This window comes from Temnothorax americanus, unplaced genomic scaffold, assembly GCF_048541705.1.
Source record: "Temnothorax americanus isolate GAGA-0224 unplaced genomic scaffold, ASM4854170v1 Scaffold38, whole genome shotgun sequence".
Taxonomy (NCBI): Eukaryota; Metazoa; Arthropoda; class Insecta; order Hymenoptera; family Formicidae; genus Temnothorax; species Temnothorax americanus.
Window position 1 is genome coordinate 177,767 of NW_027509526.1, and position 17,159 is coordinate 194,925.

The 17,159-nt window shown below is 31.0% G+C and overlaps 2 protein-coding genes across 16 annotated transcripts in view; one reads left to right on the plus strand and one right to left on the minus strand.

Annotated features, from left to right (window-relative positions):
* The window catches only part of LOC143902061 (B9 domain-containing protein 2-like), a 150,681-nt gene extending 141,965 nt beyond the window's left edge, over window positions 1-8,716 (minus strand). For all 9 annotated transcript variants that reach the window (XM_077414763.1, XM_077414761.1, XM_077414762.1 and 6 more), the window contains exons 1-2: window positions 8,578-8,716; window positions 7,416-8,453 (exon numbers count right to left, since the gene is read on the minus strand). The gene's annotated coding sequence lies outside the window, so the exon portion shown is untranslated. The remainder of the gene's footprint in view (window positions 1-7,415; window positions 8,454-8,577) is intronic.
* LOC143902059 (uncharacterized) lies at window positions 8,650-17,082 on the plus strand. Of its 7 annotated transcripts, none has more exons than XM_077414751.1 (8): window positions 8,650-8,790; window positions 12,025-12,071; window positions 12,149-12,263; window positions 12,330-12,542; window positions 14,658-14,871; window positions 15,453-15,575; window positions 15,791-15,850; window positions 15,938-16,361. In XM_077414751.1, the coding sequence occupies exons 4-8, from the start codon at window positions 12,516-12,518 to the stop codon at window positions 16,237-16,239; spliced, it is 726 nt and encodes a 241-aa protein (XP_077270877.1). In that variant the 5' UTR covers window positions 8,650-8,790; window positions 12,025-12,071; window positions 12,149-12,263; window positions 12,330-12,515; the 3' UTR covers window positions 16,240-16,361. The 7 variants fall into 7 exon arrangements, with proteins under 7 accessions (XP_077270877.1, XP_077270874.1, XP_077270875.1 ...); XM_077414748.1 differs by lacking the exon at window positions 12,025-12,071 and adding an exon at window positions 16,746-17,082 and having other exon boundaries at window positions 8,651-8,790; window positions 15,938-16,282; XM_077414749.1 differs by lacking the exon at window positions 12,025-12,071 and adding an exon at window positions 16,777-17,081 and having other exon boundaries at window positions 8,651-8,790; window positions 15,938-16,282.
* The last annotated feature ends 77 nt before the right edge of the window (window positions 17,083-17,159 follow it).

Genomic DNA, 17,159 nt, shown 5'->3' on the forward strand with positions numbered 1-17,159 from the left:
ACACAGTTTTAGGAAAAGTTAGCAGTAAATTGAGAAATAAATTGCTAACGTCGTTAAAAAAAAAAGAACAGAATGTGGTGACTTGGCTTACAAAGTAGTATTAAAAGTAGGTATTAAATACATGATAGTTACTAATATATATAGATGTGGAAGATGGCCTAGTTAACGGAGCTTGTGGCATATTGAAAAACATAACGTTTAAACAAGGTACAGAAGAACCAATTAAAATATAGATTTCAATAATAATAGAATTGGTATGGAACAACGGAGACCATACGTAAAGTATATTAATAAAAATTCTCTGCAAAAGTGTTTGGTTCCTATATCATCACTTTCTGTCGTATTAAACATTAATGAAAGAATGGGGGTATCAAATCGTAAGACAACAATTTCCCATCACGCCCGCCGAAGCTTTGACAATACATAAAAGCCAAGGTCAAACTTACAAAAAAGTATGTATAGATTTACGAAATAATTGTCGTATGACAAGGCCAATGCTATACGTTGCATTGAGTAGAGTGACAAAATTATCGGATTTATACGTTCTTGGAAGTTTCACACCTCCAAAAAAACTATCCACAGATAATTCTTTGGAGTTAGAAATAAAACGACTAAGAGAAGAGAAGTATCTTAAGTTATCATATTCGAAAGTAATAGAAGGAAATCGAATAAAAATTATATACCAGATCGTACAATCTCTGAATAAAAATCTAATGAATATATCTTGTGATAAATGGTATAAACAAGCCAATTTATTAGTTTTTGCAGAATCACAAACAATCACAACAGATGATTTGACATTTGAAGGATTTAATATTTTATTCCGAACAGATAATTATGATAAACGTTTATCAAAAGGAATAATATGTTTTATCAGAAAAGAATTGAATGCATTTATAGATGATCACATACAAAAAGATGAAATTATAAATAGACAATACCGTCATATAGACTTGATACGTATAACCATAAATGAGGTGGAAATCATTACTGGTTATAAGTCTCCATCAGCACCTAGAACTATGTTTGTGCATGAACTAAATAATATTTTAAGCAAGCCAGTAAGTAATGAAAGAATTATAATAGGTGACTTCAATTATGACTCATATAATGAAGGAGAATTTTGGGAAAAACATTTAAATAAATTACACTTTAAACGTGCAATTGGCACACCAGTATCAACTACAAACTTCAATACGCAGATAGATGCAATATTTATATCAGAGGGAATATTAAATTATAGTGCTGGAGTATACGAAACTTATTTCTCAGATCATAAACCTATTTTTATTGGATTAAATAAGCAGAACAAAATATCAAAATCAAGCGTATTTGAAGTATTCAGGGAAGATATTTTTAATAACAAGAACAAAAATAATTCAGAGAAATACCTAAATAACATAACGTCTGGTCATACTAATGAAACATTTACAAAGAATAACAAAGAATGTATAGAGATTTACCAACCACCACAAACTCTAGAAAAGAACATATTAGAAGAAAATTCGTGGTTAGATGATAGACCTTTAAAAGAAATTATGAAGATAATAAAGAATAAAACTCAATTTCAACGTGTAGATGTACTCTTTATTAATGGTTTACATTGGGTTGATTCGATTTTTATGCCGGATGTTCAGATTGTTGGAGATAGTCAAGCTGGCAACCATTGGCACTGTATTTATTATGATGGAGACAAACTTCATGATAGTTTGTACTTTGCAACACACTTTTATAATAATCTGTCATTATATGAACAAAAATACATAAAAAAGCGATACCCTAATTTAAGTCCAAACAATGTCATATTCGAAAAAGTTACAAAGCAACCAGACTTAGCATTGTGTGGTATATTTGCAGCAGCATTTGCTATAACAATAACAAGAGGAGAAAATTCACACACACACACACACACACACACACACACACACACACACACACACACAACACACGCACGCACGCACGCACGCACGCACGCACGCACGCACACAACACACGCACGCACGCACGCACGCACGCACGCACGCACGCACACAACACACGCACGCACACACGCACGCACGCACGCACGCACACAACACACGCACGCACGCACGCACTCACGTACGCACGCACGCACCCAACACCCGCACGCACGCACGCACGCACGCACGCACCCACGCACACAACACCACGCACGCACGCACGCACGCACGCACGCACGCACGCACACAACACACGCACGCACGCACGCACGCACGCATGGACGCATGGACGCACGCACTCAACAGACACACGCACGCACGCACGCGCGCACGCACGCACGCACGCACGCACCCAACACACGCACGCACGCACGCACGCACGCACGCACGCACGCACGCACGCACGCACGCACGCACGCACGCACGCACGCACGCACGCACGCACGCACGCACGCACGCACGCACGCACGCACGCACGCACGCACGCACGCACGCACGCACGCACGCACGCACGCACGCACGCACGCACGCACGCACGCACACACGCACACACACACACACATCTACTAAAAAATATTCAATAAATATGCAAGAGATGCGTAGTCATTGTCTGAGAATTATTGAAGAAAAAGAATTACTGCCTTTTCCGGAAGAAGAATAATTAAAAATTATAACGATGTGATACATACTAAACATTGCGTAAAATTATAAAAATGTTGCCTAAATAAATAAATATAAAAATATATAAATAAGTAAAAAATTAAATAAGTATAAAAATAGATAAATAAATACAAAAAAAATTGAAAGATAAGCATTAAAATATTAAACGATTTGGAGATTCTACATTAAACAGTTCGCCTAAAAAATCAAATAACAAAAGCACAGTTCGAACGAGGTGAAGCAAACCTAAGGATGATTACTATGAATTACTATGGATGGGTGACCATGTGAATTTTTCGAGCAGGCATTGTGGCCGTCGCAGATGAAAGGAAAATACAGTAGAGTTTAATATTTTTAATAAAGAAAACATACAGGTAATCCTATTACAATATATGTAAAATATTGTTATTAAAGTATTTTGAATTAAGTTTTCAGAAATATTTTTCAAAAATTTATGCAGAAAGTATCAGAATTTTAATTATTTGATCAAATTCTTTTTCTCAAAAATTCAGGAAATCAGCTAAAACTACGATACTTTCAAAAATTTATATTTAAATTTTTTATTTATATATATAATTTTTTATTTATATTTTTTTATTTTTTTTTAACTCCGCCTTGGACGGTTTCAAGCCCGGCCAGAGAAAGGAGGAAGGTTGGAGTGGGCAGTCTTAGTACCCACTCCGTAAAACTAATTATGTAATTTCAATATTGTTTAAATATTGTTTAAATATTGTTTAAAAAATAAAAACATACAAACAGCAATATTTTAAAAAATTATAATTTAATTAAGAGTATGAAGCAACGAATTTTTCAGAAAAGTATTAAGTTTTTTATGAAACCATAATTAAAATTTACAAAACCCATTCACCGATTATTGCCAAATTCAACACCAATCTATCTTTAATGATACTCCATCTATAAAAAAAGTGTGCAAGTAGAAACTTGCACATTGCTTCCTCATAGTTTTTAAGTGTGCAAGTAGATACTTGCACATTGCTTCGTCATAGTTTTGAAGTGTGCAAGTGGAAACTTGCACATTGCTACCTCATAGTTTTGAAGTGTGTAAGTGGAAACTTGTACATTGCTTTATCATAGTTTTTAAGTGTGCAAGTAGAAACTTGTTTAAGTGAGCAAGTAGAAACTTGGACATTGCTTTCTTTTAGTTTTTAAGTGTGCAAGTAGAAACTTGCACATTGCTTCCTCATAGTTTTGAAGTGTGCAAGTGGAAACTTGTACATTGCTTTATCATAGTTTTTAAGTGTGCAAGTAGAAACTTGTTTAAGTGAGCAAGTAGAAACTTGGACATTTCTTTCTTTTAGTTTTTAAGTGTGCAAGTAGAAACCTGCACATTGTTTTAAAGTGTGCAAGTAGAAACCTTCGCTCACAAAGCTTCCTCTATGAGAAAGCCAAAACAAATAAATACTAATAATTATACATTGAATAAAATACAAGCTTCCTCATAAAGTAGAAATCTTCGCTCACAAAGCTTCCTCTATATGAGGAAGCCAAAACAAATAAATACTAATAATTGTACATCGAATAAAATACAAGCGTCATCAGCCAATCAGAGGGCCGTATTAGCATCTTAAGACATCACTTCCTCTATGAGGAAGCCAAGTGCAAATTTCTAATTAGCACAATTTTCTTTCTTGTTTCTTAATTGCATTTTTACTTATTTTTATTATTAAATTATTTTTTTTAATAGAATATTATAAATTGAGGAACTTTAACGATTAGCATGTAAGAATTAAATCATATAGTTAATGAAAAAAACACGTATATTATCTGTAAAAATATAGCAATCAAAAATTTATTTAAAAATAAAATAAATAAATAAAAATCAAAATTAAAAATAAACATAAAATAAATAATAAATATATTAAAAAATTATGCCATATATAACGTTTATACTATTTATTTATTTTTATTTTTTAAAATTATTTTATGTGATTTTACATCATTACATCGAGAGAATATTTTCACATTTAAATTTCCATTATTATCAGGTATAACGCAATGAATTTTTTATGTGTCCGGTATAGGTTTAACACGACTTGAAAAATGAAGAATTATTGAAGCACTGGAAACTTTATTTTTCAAATTTTTAACCCGGGAACCTCTATTTGAATTTTGAAAAATGTTTTATGAGTAGAATGTATTACTTTTTTAATACCAGCACAGGGATTCTCTTACTCCTTAACGACAGTTTCGATATCGTTCCACAGCTTTTTTACCATATATAATACTTCTGTAATTCTGTAAAATTCGTCATTTATTGCATATCCCCGCAGGGTTCGCAATTCTACTACCAACACTATCTTTCTCCTCTCACTTTAACCCTTTGGACCAACGGCTTAACGTCTCTTTCCGAAAGACGGAGCCCAGTTTTCTCCGCACAAGAGCCTATCTTGCACGGAGGGGCGCAGCTATCGGAAAAACATTCCATGGCTTTAGTGGACTCGAACCTGGTTCCTCAGATTATGAGTCTGGCGCTCTAACACTAGACCACACTGCTGCCCTACCATATATAATACTTACGCAATGATATCGAAACTGTCGTTAAGGAGTTAGAGAATCCCCGTGCTGGTATTAAAAAAGTAATACATATTCTACTCATAAAACATTTTTCAAAATTTAAATAGAGGTTTCCAGGTTAAAAATTTGAAAAATAAAGTATCCAGTGCTTTAGTAATTCTTCATTTTTCAAGTTGTGTTAAACCTATACCGGACACATAAAGAATTCATTGCGTTATACCTGATAACAATGGAAATTTAAATGTGAAAATATTCTTTCGATGTAATGATGTAAAATCACATAAAATAATTTAAACAAATAAAAATAAATAAATAGTATAAACGTTGTTATATAATATGGCATAATTTTTTGATATATTTATCATTTATTTTATATGTTTATCTTTAATTTTTATTTTTATTTATTTATTTTATTTTCAAATAAATCTGATTGCTATTTTCACAGATAATGTACGTGTTTTTTTATTAACTATATCATTTAATTGTTACATGCTAACCGTTAAAGTTCCCCAATTTATAATATCCTATTAAAAAAAGTAATTTAATAATAAAAATAAGTAAAAATGCAATTAAAAAATAGAAAATATTTGAATTTTTTCTTTACCTATAGATAGAAATTTCAGGATTGCTGTCTATAAATTTATCAAATTTTTTGATAGCCATCGGTAGTCTATCTTATTTAAAAAAAATTATTTTTGAAAAAAATGAAAAAAAAGTCCCTTAAAAAATTGAAGTTATTGGAATCCCATTTTCTTATACGTCTTAAAAATTTTGAAATTAAGTCTAGAATTTGTGAAATTTTTTTGAAAAAATCAAAACAGTCGCACTGAGAAAAACAAACATTTTTTACTTAAATTCTAAAAAAAAGTCATATTGCCCATTAAACATTTTTTCTTCGATATTTTCTTCGAAAAGTACAGTAAAAAACAAAAAGAAAGACCACCTTATTTTTTACAAAAATTTTTTTTTCTTAAAGTTACAGGCATTTAAAATTTTCCAAATTTTAAACTGCATTTTTTTTTAAATCCATAACTTAAGTATGAGTAGAGATAAAAATCTAAAAAAAAAAAAGGAAGTTACTTTCATTCAGTACAAAAACACAAAAAAATTTCGGCCAAATAAGAAATGGTCGGGAACACAATCATTGGTTGAGTTGGCATGGAATGCCCCATATGTATATATTAATAATATGTTTATCAAAATTTGAATTTATTGGCATTAATGATGATCTATTAATCTTTCAAACTATAAAATTGTATAGAAGTAAAAATTTTAATTATTTATTCGCTACCAGCCAAAAGTTTGAAACTACATATAAAATTTAAAATTATTTGAGTGAAATACTACTTAAAAATCTGATTCATATCTTACTCAATTATAGTTTTTAAATATTATTAATATATGTTTTTCATGATATATTTAACACAGTCGTAGTTAGCATTGCATTGTTTAATTTCAAGAAAATATATTCTTTTTTTTTTCAAAACTGAACTGTGGACTATTTTAGAACATGGAAAAAGTTTTTTTCTATCAAAAAAAATAAATAAACTTATAGTTAGATTACTTAGATTAGTAAAAAGAAATGTGAGATCAAAGTATGACTTTGACAAATACGTCAAATATGTCTAGTACTTTTTAGTGTCTAATATTCTTTTTATTTTATACAAAATATATTTTATAAAATTTTCAAACATCTTATTATAAAACAAAGAATAAAATAATAAAAATATATTATCAGTCATAATGCATAAGTTTAATTTTATTTCATATAGTAAACATTTACAATTAATGGTTTCAAACTTTTAACAGACAGTGTAGCTTATTTTGTATATAAATTTTTTAAAATAAAAATAGTTCCATCAAAATATAGTTGGACAAATATATCACAAATTTATCCAAAATAAATAAATTATATAGGTAATATAAAATACTAATCAAATAAAATATTGCAAAAATAATTATCCTCACTGATTCTTTTAACAGTTCAATTTACTGTGATCAAAATTATTTTTATAAAAAAATACAAAAATTAGTCTTGACAGGATTTGTCAATATGTATTTAAATTATTAAAATTATAATTTGTGTCAGATTATAAGATATTATATAGATTGTATTTAATAACTGAATTCTTTCTTATTGGTTTTCATTTTCTACTAGAAATTATGCAAATGATCAAAATAATCGAGCTATATTTTTATTCCTTAAATTAACATTAAATTATCAAAATAGATATATTAAAAGATATTGAAATTACTTACTCTGATATTTTACTTGAGTACGCCTGATAATATATATTATATCTTGTATAAAATACATTAAAAATATAGTTTTCAGCAAAACAAAATTTTTAATAAAACTATTATAATAAGATAATATTTCTAAATAAAAATGTGTAAAACACTTTTTTATACACTTCTTTATGCAATTGATAGCGGTCACTCACTGATGAATTTTTATGTTGACAAATGCGTCGCTATGACAACCAGCTAGTAATAACAGGTATGTTCGTTTTACTTTACACCTTGTATTGGGGGTCGATTGTATATCTCTTGAAACGAGGTGAAAATTACAAAAGTAAACAGGTTTACTAGATATCGACAAATAAAATCGTAAATACTCTAGTGAATTTCCTCACTTTTGTAATTTTCACCTCGATTCAAGATACGCAATTGACCTCATCCAGGGGTGCGTTCCAAAATCTGCCTTTAGTTACCATAAATCGTTCCAAAACACTCTGGTACGACTGTGTGGTTGGTCAATGGTAATACTACATTACCGTTCCAAAACGCTTATTTGGTCAACCACAAAGGTGGTTTTTTGACCTTCCAAAATCGAGAGATTGTGATGGTAATCAAGGCAAAGCACAGGAAAGATACATAAGTGGATTTGAGTACGTAGTGCGAGACACTACCATGTACCACGTCAGCTTCTTGATTCTGAGAAATTTCGAGTATACTTATAATATTTTAAATATTACCCACACAGCAAAATATATCTGAGATATAATCAGATATCTATATGCCTACAATTTCAAGTCACATCTGAGATATCTTATTTTCAGATATTCACAGAATATCTGTAGGACATCATTACTCGATATCACATTATATCTTTGAAGAAGATATCTCTGAAACATTTGCAATTTGCATATGAATATATGGGCGCAATATATATATATATATATATATATATATATATATATATACATATACTTGAGTTGAGATCAACTCAAGTTTATTTGTAACCAATAAAACAATCAGTACAGCATCAGCATCTTAAGATAAACTTTAGACGATCTGAAATATGTAAGATCTATTGATACTATGAATACTGGCCTATAATATATATATAATATATTATTTATTTATTTATTTTATTCGATCATATATATCCCGGAAAGCATATTTTGTACATACATACACATAAAACAAGGATGCAATAAGCAAATAGCGCTAATAGCGCGCTCATGTCGTGTTGGGATAGAGCTGTGACGTAATCACATTTGTGCATGACGGGCGACCGTTAACTCCTCCATGTGTGTTCATGTGCCAATGCTGTGTTTTCGCTAGTCATCACGTTTCAACGGTCACGTTGGCAATATTCGTGCATCTGACTTCCTATATTACAATTGATGTAAGTATTAGAACCGATTTCACAGTCTCCGATTAACGCCGTCATCGACAGTCAACGGGTTAATGTGATCCTCCGATTAAACTCACTCTGCATCTCTTTCTAACTGTCCCCCTAAGAAAGAGACAAAGAGTGAGTTTAATCGGAGGATCAAGTTAATCGGAGACTGTGAAATTGGCCTTTAAAGCGTAATTTACAAAATAATAAATTGTGGTATAAAATAACTATAGCCTGATCTGGCTTCCAAGATGCTGCCGCGTCCTTCATGGATTTGATTCCGACGTTTTACCTACGAAAAACGCGACATTAGATTAAGCATTTTACTACACCATGAAAGTCTAAAATATAAAAAAATATAGCCGTGATGAAACAAAATTCTTTACTAATTATCAATATATCGTAAATATTAAAATCTTATCGTTTATTAGTCTGTTGATAAAAGCTAACCTAACATAACCTAAACTTAATGACTCGTCTACAATAGCCGCAACAGTATGCAGTAAGACGTAAGTAGTAAGCTGTTGACTAATGTGTTAGAAACATGTTAATATCGTAAGAAAGATCTTATTAGTATTTATTCGTTCGTCAATAAAAGGCAGTATTTCGCTAACAAGAAACGCTTTTCGTCCGTATCAATCGCTCGCTCGAACACGTCTGAACGCGCTGGGCGCCCCTCCTCCGCGGGGCCTCCTCACTCGTCGTCGTTTTCCGCTACGCCGCCGTCCCGCTGGCGCGCTTTTCTGCTGTTTCTCCCTTCCCGGGCATCTCCGCGCGCCCATAGCCAGCATTTTCTTACAAATGGGATTTTTACAATTCAAGAATAATCGACTGTGGTCAATAGCTTACTGCTCACATCTTACTGTATACTTTTACGGCTATTGTGTACACGAGCCATAATTGTAATGCAATTACTTATCGTTATATTTATTTGTCGAAGGTGTACGCATCCTTATTAAGAGATCGACGTGAGATTAATTATGCGAAAAACGAAATCAATGTATGACCGGACACCTCAGTATCGAAAGCAATTACTGAATAGAGCTGTTAAATGTAACAAAAGTAGCACTTTTTCTTCTCCTGCCGCAACATAAAGAGTAAAATATAATGTAAAACATTCTGTTTCCTCTTCTTATCATAAGACGGATCAATATTATGATTGGAAGTGTATGCATTATGAGCAAGAAGGAAATAATAATCATGATGATTTATCTGTAATATCAAATGAGTTATCCTATGATAAATATCTTTAAGTACATGACTTATGTGAAAAATGTAATCTATGTATATGCTTTCTTCATTGTGAAGAATGCTTTCACAATGAAATATTGCTAGCATTGTGCGAAATGTAATGAAATGGATTATGACAATGATTATGATAAAAGTGAAAGAATTTAATATTTATTGTGAAACTCTATCTTTTGAGGATAAACTTGCACAGTGGGCATTATACTAAAATAAATCATCACCAACTACGATTTTTGCTTTCTGAGTGCTCAGACAAAAAATTACCTAAAGACTCAAGAGCTTTAATAAAAACATCACTAAAATTAATTGTACTTCGCAGTGTGCCACCGGGACAATATTGACACAATAGCCTTGCTAAACAACTTCGTATTTTATACAATAACACGAATATCACAAAACTGAAATTAACATTTAATATTGATGGTATACCAATATCTTTATCTTTATCAAGTACATTGTGGCCTATATTATGTTCAGTTGAAGGTTCTTCAAATGTTTTCCCTGTTGGTATATATTATAGGTATTCAAAACCAGAATGTAGTAATATATTTTTAAAAGAATTTTTTGATGAGTTAAAAAATTTATGTCAAAATGGATCATTAATCGATAATCGTTTAATTGTTGTAAAGGTTGGTTTTTTTGTTGCAATGCTCCAACAAAATCTTTTGTTCTAAAAATATGTGGTTAAAATGCTTTTTATGGATGTACAAAATCCAAACAATGTGGAATTAGACTAAACAATAGAACAGCTTTTCTTTTATCCAACTGTGATCTAAGAAGTGATGAAGAATTTCATGAGCAATCTCATGCAGAACATCATAAAGACACTACCATCTTAAATGAAATTCCAAGACTTGGTCTTGTATCTTGTTTCGTACTGGATTATATGCATCTTGTCTGTCTAGAGGTTGTAAAAAAATTATTTCTGCTTCTTTTATTTGGTCCCCGTAAAGTTAAAATAGGTTTAAAGTTAGCAAGTGACATATCTCAGCACTTAATCAGTTTAAAAAAGAATATTCCTGTTAAATTTAATAAAAAACTTCGATCTCTAGAGTTTGTTCATAAATATAATGCAACTGAATTTAGATTAATTCTTTTATATTTAGGGTCCATTGTATTCCGTTATCTGAATGAAAATATTTATAATAATTTCCTGTCTTTGTGTGCATGTAACAATCCGTATATTAGCCAGCCCAAACCTATGTTTGAAATTTAATGACTATGCTCATCAACTCCTTCTCAACTTTGTTGAAGGCTTTAAGTTGTTATATGGTGAAGAAACATTAGTCATAACATTCATGGGCTAACTCATTTAGCGCAAGATATTCTAAAATTTGGTAACCTAGACAATTTCAGTGCCTTTAAATTTGAAAATTTTATGCAAATTTTCAAGTATTTTGTTAGAAAAAGTGAGAAACCTCTGCAACAGATAGCACAATGAACGATGATATTCGGAATATAGTATACATAAAAAAGATGTTCAGGTTTCAAAGATTAGTTTCATAAGTGTTCATATTGATGGGTCAGTACTTGCTGTTTTCCTCAGTTTAAAATTTTTCTTTACCCGGTGGCATATCATTAAATATATCAAAAAAAGCAGATTTTTTTTTGTACTTATGTTGATGGTACTATAATTTTGTGTGAAAATTTTGCATCTAGTAACATACTGATGATAACGATATGATGATAATAGGTAGACAATTTTTGCATATGGAAGATTTGTTGCCCCCATCATTTCCATCACTTGATCTTGGTTGCTTTCATGTCTATGGATTTTATCGTCATTACAATGCTGGACTGTGAATAAAATCAAGCAGAAATGTGTAGCATTACCTTTCAAGAATGGTTATGCTACGTTTCCTTTGCTTTATCATTAGTACAATAATTATGTAAAAAAAAATAGCAAAAAAATATTAAAAAATTAATATATATAATTAATTTTATTATAAAAAAAATTTTTTTAATTTTTGTTTTCTTTTTATGTATATTTAGAAACAATGACGTTTAGTATAGCAGAGTTTGAAGACGGCGACATTGATGTAATATGTACAAACTTTTAAGATAGTGATAACTCATCGTTTTTCTTTTTTAATTATGTTTATTTTTATCTGTGTAGGTGCAACTAAGCATACTAAACATATAGATACAATGGTTGCACCTGATGCTACTGAGGAAGATGTTATTACAGGTATCAAAGAGTTTCTTCGTCAGTTAATTGGCCGAGCTAAAACGTAAGTAACTTACAATGTTAATCTCGTTTTTTGTTTATGTTAAATCCAATTTTTTTTTCTTGACAGATAAAAAGCAAAGCAGCAGAATGAACAGCAGAAAAAACCTCTATTTTGAATGAAAGTGGTAAACAAAGTGAAGTTTCTTTAACTGATGTGGAAGATGACAGTAACAAGCACTTTCTTGATATTAATAATAAAAAACTAGTTCCTTATGTTAAAGACTCAGATGATGATTCGTCATAGTAGCCTATAATGTCATTAAAAAAAAAATTAACGAATGTAGGTATTGCGCTTTATATATTAGAAGTAATATTTTTATTTTTTCTCTACACACAGTAATGTTATACAGAATATCAAAAAGAGAAAGAGTTTTTAGTTATATATAATGCATTGTAATATGCTTCGCATTATACAACTTCATTAATTTTATAATTTTGTTTTTTTATGTGGCTAAAGTTTATTATCATATTATAATATGCTGTGATATTAAAATGTATGAGAGATAGATATAATTATATCGAAAAAGAAAACAATGGTAATATTATACCTCGAAAAAACCTAAGCAGTAGTATCTTTACCTTGAAAAAATCGAAGTAACAAGTGGTAGACGTAATCTTTGTATCTCGAAAAATCTCGAAAAAACCTAAGCAGTAGTATCTTTACCTCGAAAAAACCGAAGTAACAAATGGTAGACGTAATCTTTGTATCTCGAAAAATCTCGCAAAAACCTAAGCAGTAGTATTTTTATTTCCAAAAAATTATAACTCAAATGATACACATCACAAAATTACGTTACCTTATCAAAGATGAGTCGCGCTTCAAGTGATCTATTACAATTACAAAAAAGAAATGATATCTCTTTTTAAATTACAGCGCCAATTACAGAGAGAACATATATTTTTCGAGATACAAAGATTACGTCTAATTCTTGTTACTTAGGTTTTTTCGAGGTATAATATTACCACTGTTTTTTTCGAGTTTAAATACAAAGTTTATTTTCAATAGAATAAAAGATTGAATCATGAAGAATTATAGAATTAACAGTACAAAATACAAATATTTTATTAAAATATTTAAACCCAACAAGGGAATACAAGGTATTTAAATACAAAGTTTATATGTATTTTAAAAGATTTAATTGCATCGCAAAGAATTACAGAGGTAACAGTACAAAATAAAAATATTTTATTAAAATACATAAATTTTTCTTGTCAAAAACTTGGCGCTGCTAGACCTCAAAATTAGGTCAGCGTAGTGTGTATGTGCGAGCGAGTGATATGGGTGTAGGTGATGTGTGTGTGTGTGTGTGTGTGTGTGTGTGTGTGTGTGTGTGTGTGTGTGTGTGTGTGTGTGTGTGTGTGTGTGTGTGTGCGTGTGTGCGTGCGTGCGTGCATGCGTGCGTGCGTGCGTGCGTGCGTGCGTGTGTGTGTGTGTGTGTGTGTGTGTGTGTGTGTGACGGTGAATAATGCGGCTTATGATTAGGGCGGTATTCATAGTCCAAGCTCAAGACAGTACTTAAGATGAACTTGACCAAGACCGTCTTATTCAGTCAAGATCGTCTTAAGTTCAATATGATTCACAGATATGGCTTAAGATAATCTCATCGAAGAAGTTCTCACCTAAGAATATCTTATTCAATTTGAGACTGTCTTCTCGAAGACGTTTTTAAGATGATATTTATTGATCATTCGGCTATTTCCGTATATTTCTGTTAGACCAAGCCAATAAAAATGACTTCACATTACGATGTAACACCGTTGTCTATAATCTCTATAATCAATGAAGAGATACTTTCGCGTGTCCCACGTGCTCGTACATCTACCAGATAGCGGAAAAACACCGGGTAACCTCGCGCACCTACTTCACGGGCAAAGAACGCGCTGACATCCTTGACGCCGAGTCCGCGTGGATGGGCGTGGAGTCGACGGACGAACGTTGTCCCAAATGTTCACATTTAAGGTTAATCTATCGCAAAGTGTCGTGCAAGTGTCGCGTTGTTATAAAACTGTTAACAATTAAAGTAAAAATGTTAAAAACAAAGCATTACAGCGCAGTCGAAAAGAAAATCTTTTTGGACATATTAAAAGATTTCAAACATGTTATAGAGGTTAAAAAAAGTGATAGTTCAACACTTCGTGACAAAGATTAGATTTTGCGTGGTCTGAAATTTGCAAACGATACAATGATTGCACAACGATTGCTCAGGAAGTAAATATCAAAAGCTTGTTTTCTATTGTATATATTTATTTATTGTATGTGTTTATGTGTATATATGTATATAGAGAGAAAAAGAGAGAGAGAAAAAGAGAGGGAGAGAGAGAGAGAGAGAGAGAGAGAGAGAGAGAGAGAGAGAGAACAGAAATATATTTCACATATTTTTACTTTTGCGTATAGCATACAGTTGCACAACTAAAAAAGTTGTGGGCCAATATGAAACAAAGTCAACGAGAAGTATTAACGAAGGAGAGACAAGCTCGTTTAAGTACTGGTGGCGGTCCACCTCCTTCAGACACAAAAATCGATCCTGATATAGCATTAATAACACCTCATCTTCTAAAAACAGCTCCTGTGTTATTTTCATCAAACATGTCTGAAAGTGACATTAATGGTGAGTAATCTTTGTAAGCAAATACAAAAATAAATTTTATATAGAAAATAGTATATAGGTACACTATTTGACACGGTCAATATAATTATAAAGATTTCTACAAATTGTTTGATATACACCTGTGGACGATGATTCGTCTCTCCCTGGATCTAATAAAGCAAGTTCAAGATGCCTACACTGTTACTACTGCAAAAATCATATATAATATGTTGCAGTCATATAGTGAGTAAAATAAATATGTATATAACTCACATTATATGATTCTTGTAGTAGAACCGGGGCTGCGTTTTGATATTCACTACCAGTACTGAAAACCTGCCACTTATATACTATGAATTTTCAGTACTGGCAATGAATACCTGAACGCAGCCATGGTAGGCATCTTTTGTACTAATCATTGTCCTCGGGTGTATGTACGCTGCTATTCAATAATGCATGTTAGAAATGTGAAGCACGTTAGAAATGTCACTCCAGGCAAACGGGGGTCCAGGCATTATTGGAATAGCAGTGTACTCATTAAGTATTTATATAAAAATCGGTTGCGTGTATATATACGTTTATTATTATTATTATTATTACAGACAACGAAGAACGTATTATAAACGCTTTAAAAGATTCTGACGTGACCACTATATTATGCAACAATTCTAATGATGCAGACATGACTCGTAATGCTGAAGTAATTGGTGAAATAGATATTACAAGTATGATAAATTGAAATAAAATTAAAACAAAACATTACAGTATATTTCTATAAAAGATATAGAAATATATATGTTTCTAATTATATTAACCTTGATACTGTTTACTTACAAGGTTATACAATCAAAAATATGTGGAACATTAAACGTGCATGTATATATGTCTGAAAAATAGTGTTGCTTATGAAATAATTAAAATTGGATGTTGTTGATTTCAGATGAAGATATTGAAGAAACAAGCAACAAGGAGAATCAAAACTCTTTTGAATACAATGAAGGTAATATAACCAATGTTAATTATGTATTTCTGTACCATTTACTATTCCTTACCGATTATTTAACTGAATAACATTGTGTGTTTACAGCACTTTCTAGGAAGAGAAAAGATAAATGGGATATTGCTGGTACGCAAGCATCAAAACTGATGAAAGAAAAAAAATCTACACACACTTTTACTAGTGAAGAAGATATAAAGATCAAAAGAATTCAACACATAATAGATCACGAGGAAGAAATAGCAAAAATACGAAAAGCTCATGAGGAAAAAGTTACTAAAATGAAACAAGAGTTACATACTCTAGTAGAAGTGCGAGCAGCTTTGGCAAAAGCTGAACTTGCAGAGCTACAACTGCGAAAGGAAAAAGAAAGACTTGAAAAGAGAGAATAGTGAGACTGTAGTGTTAGACGTAAACCTATAGTGAAATTTTAAGGTAGTTTGAAATATTATAAAACAAAATAATATTTACTGGTTTTTTTAACCGATTTTTAATATATAGTTACATATATTTATGTTGTAATATGCAGTGTTTATTTTTGCAAAGTATTAAGTATAATATGTAATACATTATTTTATTTATAGCATGTGATACGTAACACAAAAGTATTAAATGTTAAATATTGCTTTAAAATGTATTAGTTTAAACAAATATCCATATGAAAATTAAATGGATACAATTATAAGAAGTTTATGTCAATTTATGTTGTTTTCAATGTGTTACAAGAGTTTATTTGCATATTACATAGATATATAAAAATGTAATAGAGCTTCTCTATATAAAAAGACTTAATATACATGTAACTATGCTGAAAAAGTATTACAAAGATTAAATAAAGATTATTTTGACAAATCGCGCTTTCATTGAATAAAACAACTTATCTATAAAATATATCTAGGATGTGTATGCAGGTGGTCCACCTCTTTCAGAGACATACATCGATTGTGAGGCTCGATTCCTGAAATCATTCGGAAGAACGAAGCCTATGCGAAAAGTGTGCTCTTACAATAAAGTTGCAAGTTGATTAGCTTTTAGCCAATTTAAACCGTTAAGTAGAGTCTATAAAAATATCTGCAGTTATGGCTTTATTTGTTTGCCCACACACTATAGATATATCATACAACATATAATGTATATCTATCTCTATCTTATCTCTAACTTATATCTGTATCTTATTCATATCTACGTAACAATTGTCCATATTATCTATATGAAATACAACTTTTCTGTATATACAACTTTTATTGAAATATTTTATATAATTTATCTGAACAGTCTTTCAATAAGTGCTGCTCTTATCGCAAAACCTTCA

Bases quoted from the DNA above. Each gene is read 5' to 3' on its own strand.
- LOC143902059 (XM_077414751.1), top strand. From the start codon at position 12,516: ATGTCATTAAAAAAAAAATTAACGAAT. The intron at 14,872-15,452 runs GTGAGTAATCTT...TTATTATTACAG, and splicing joins GTCTGAAAGTGACATTAATG to ACAACGAAGAACGTATTATA. The intron at 15,576-15,790 runs GTATGATAAATT...TGTTGATTTCAG, and splicing joins TGGTGAAATAGATATTACAA to ATGAAGATATTGAAGAAACA.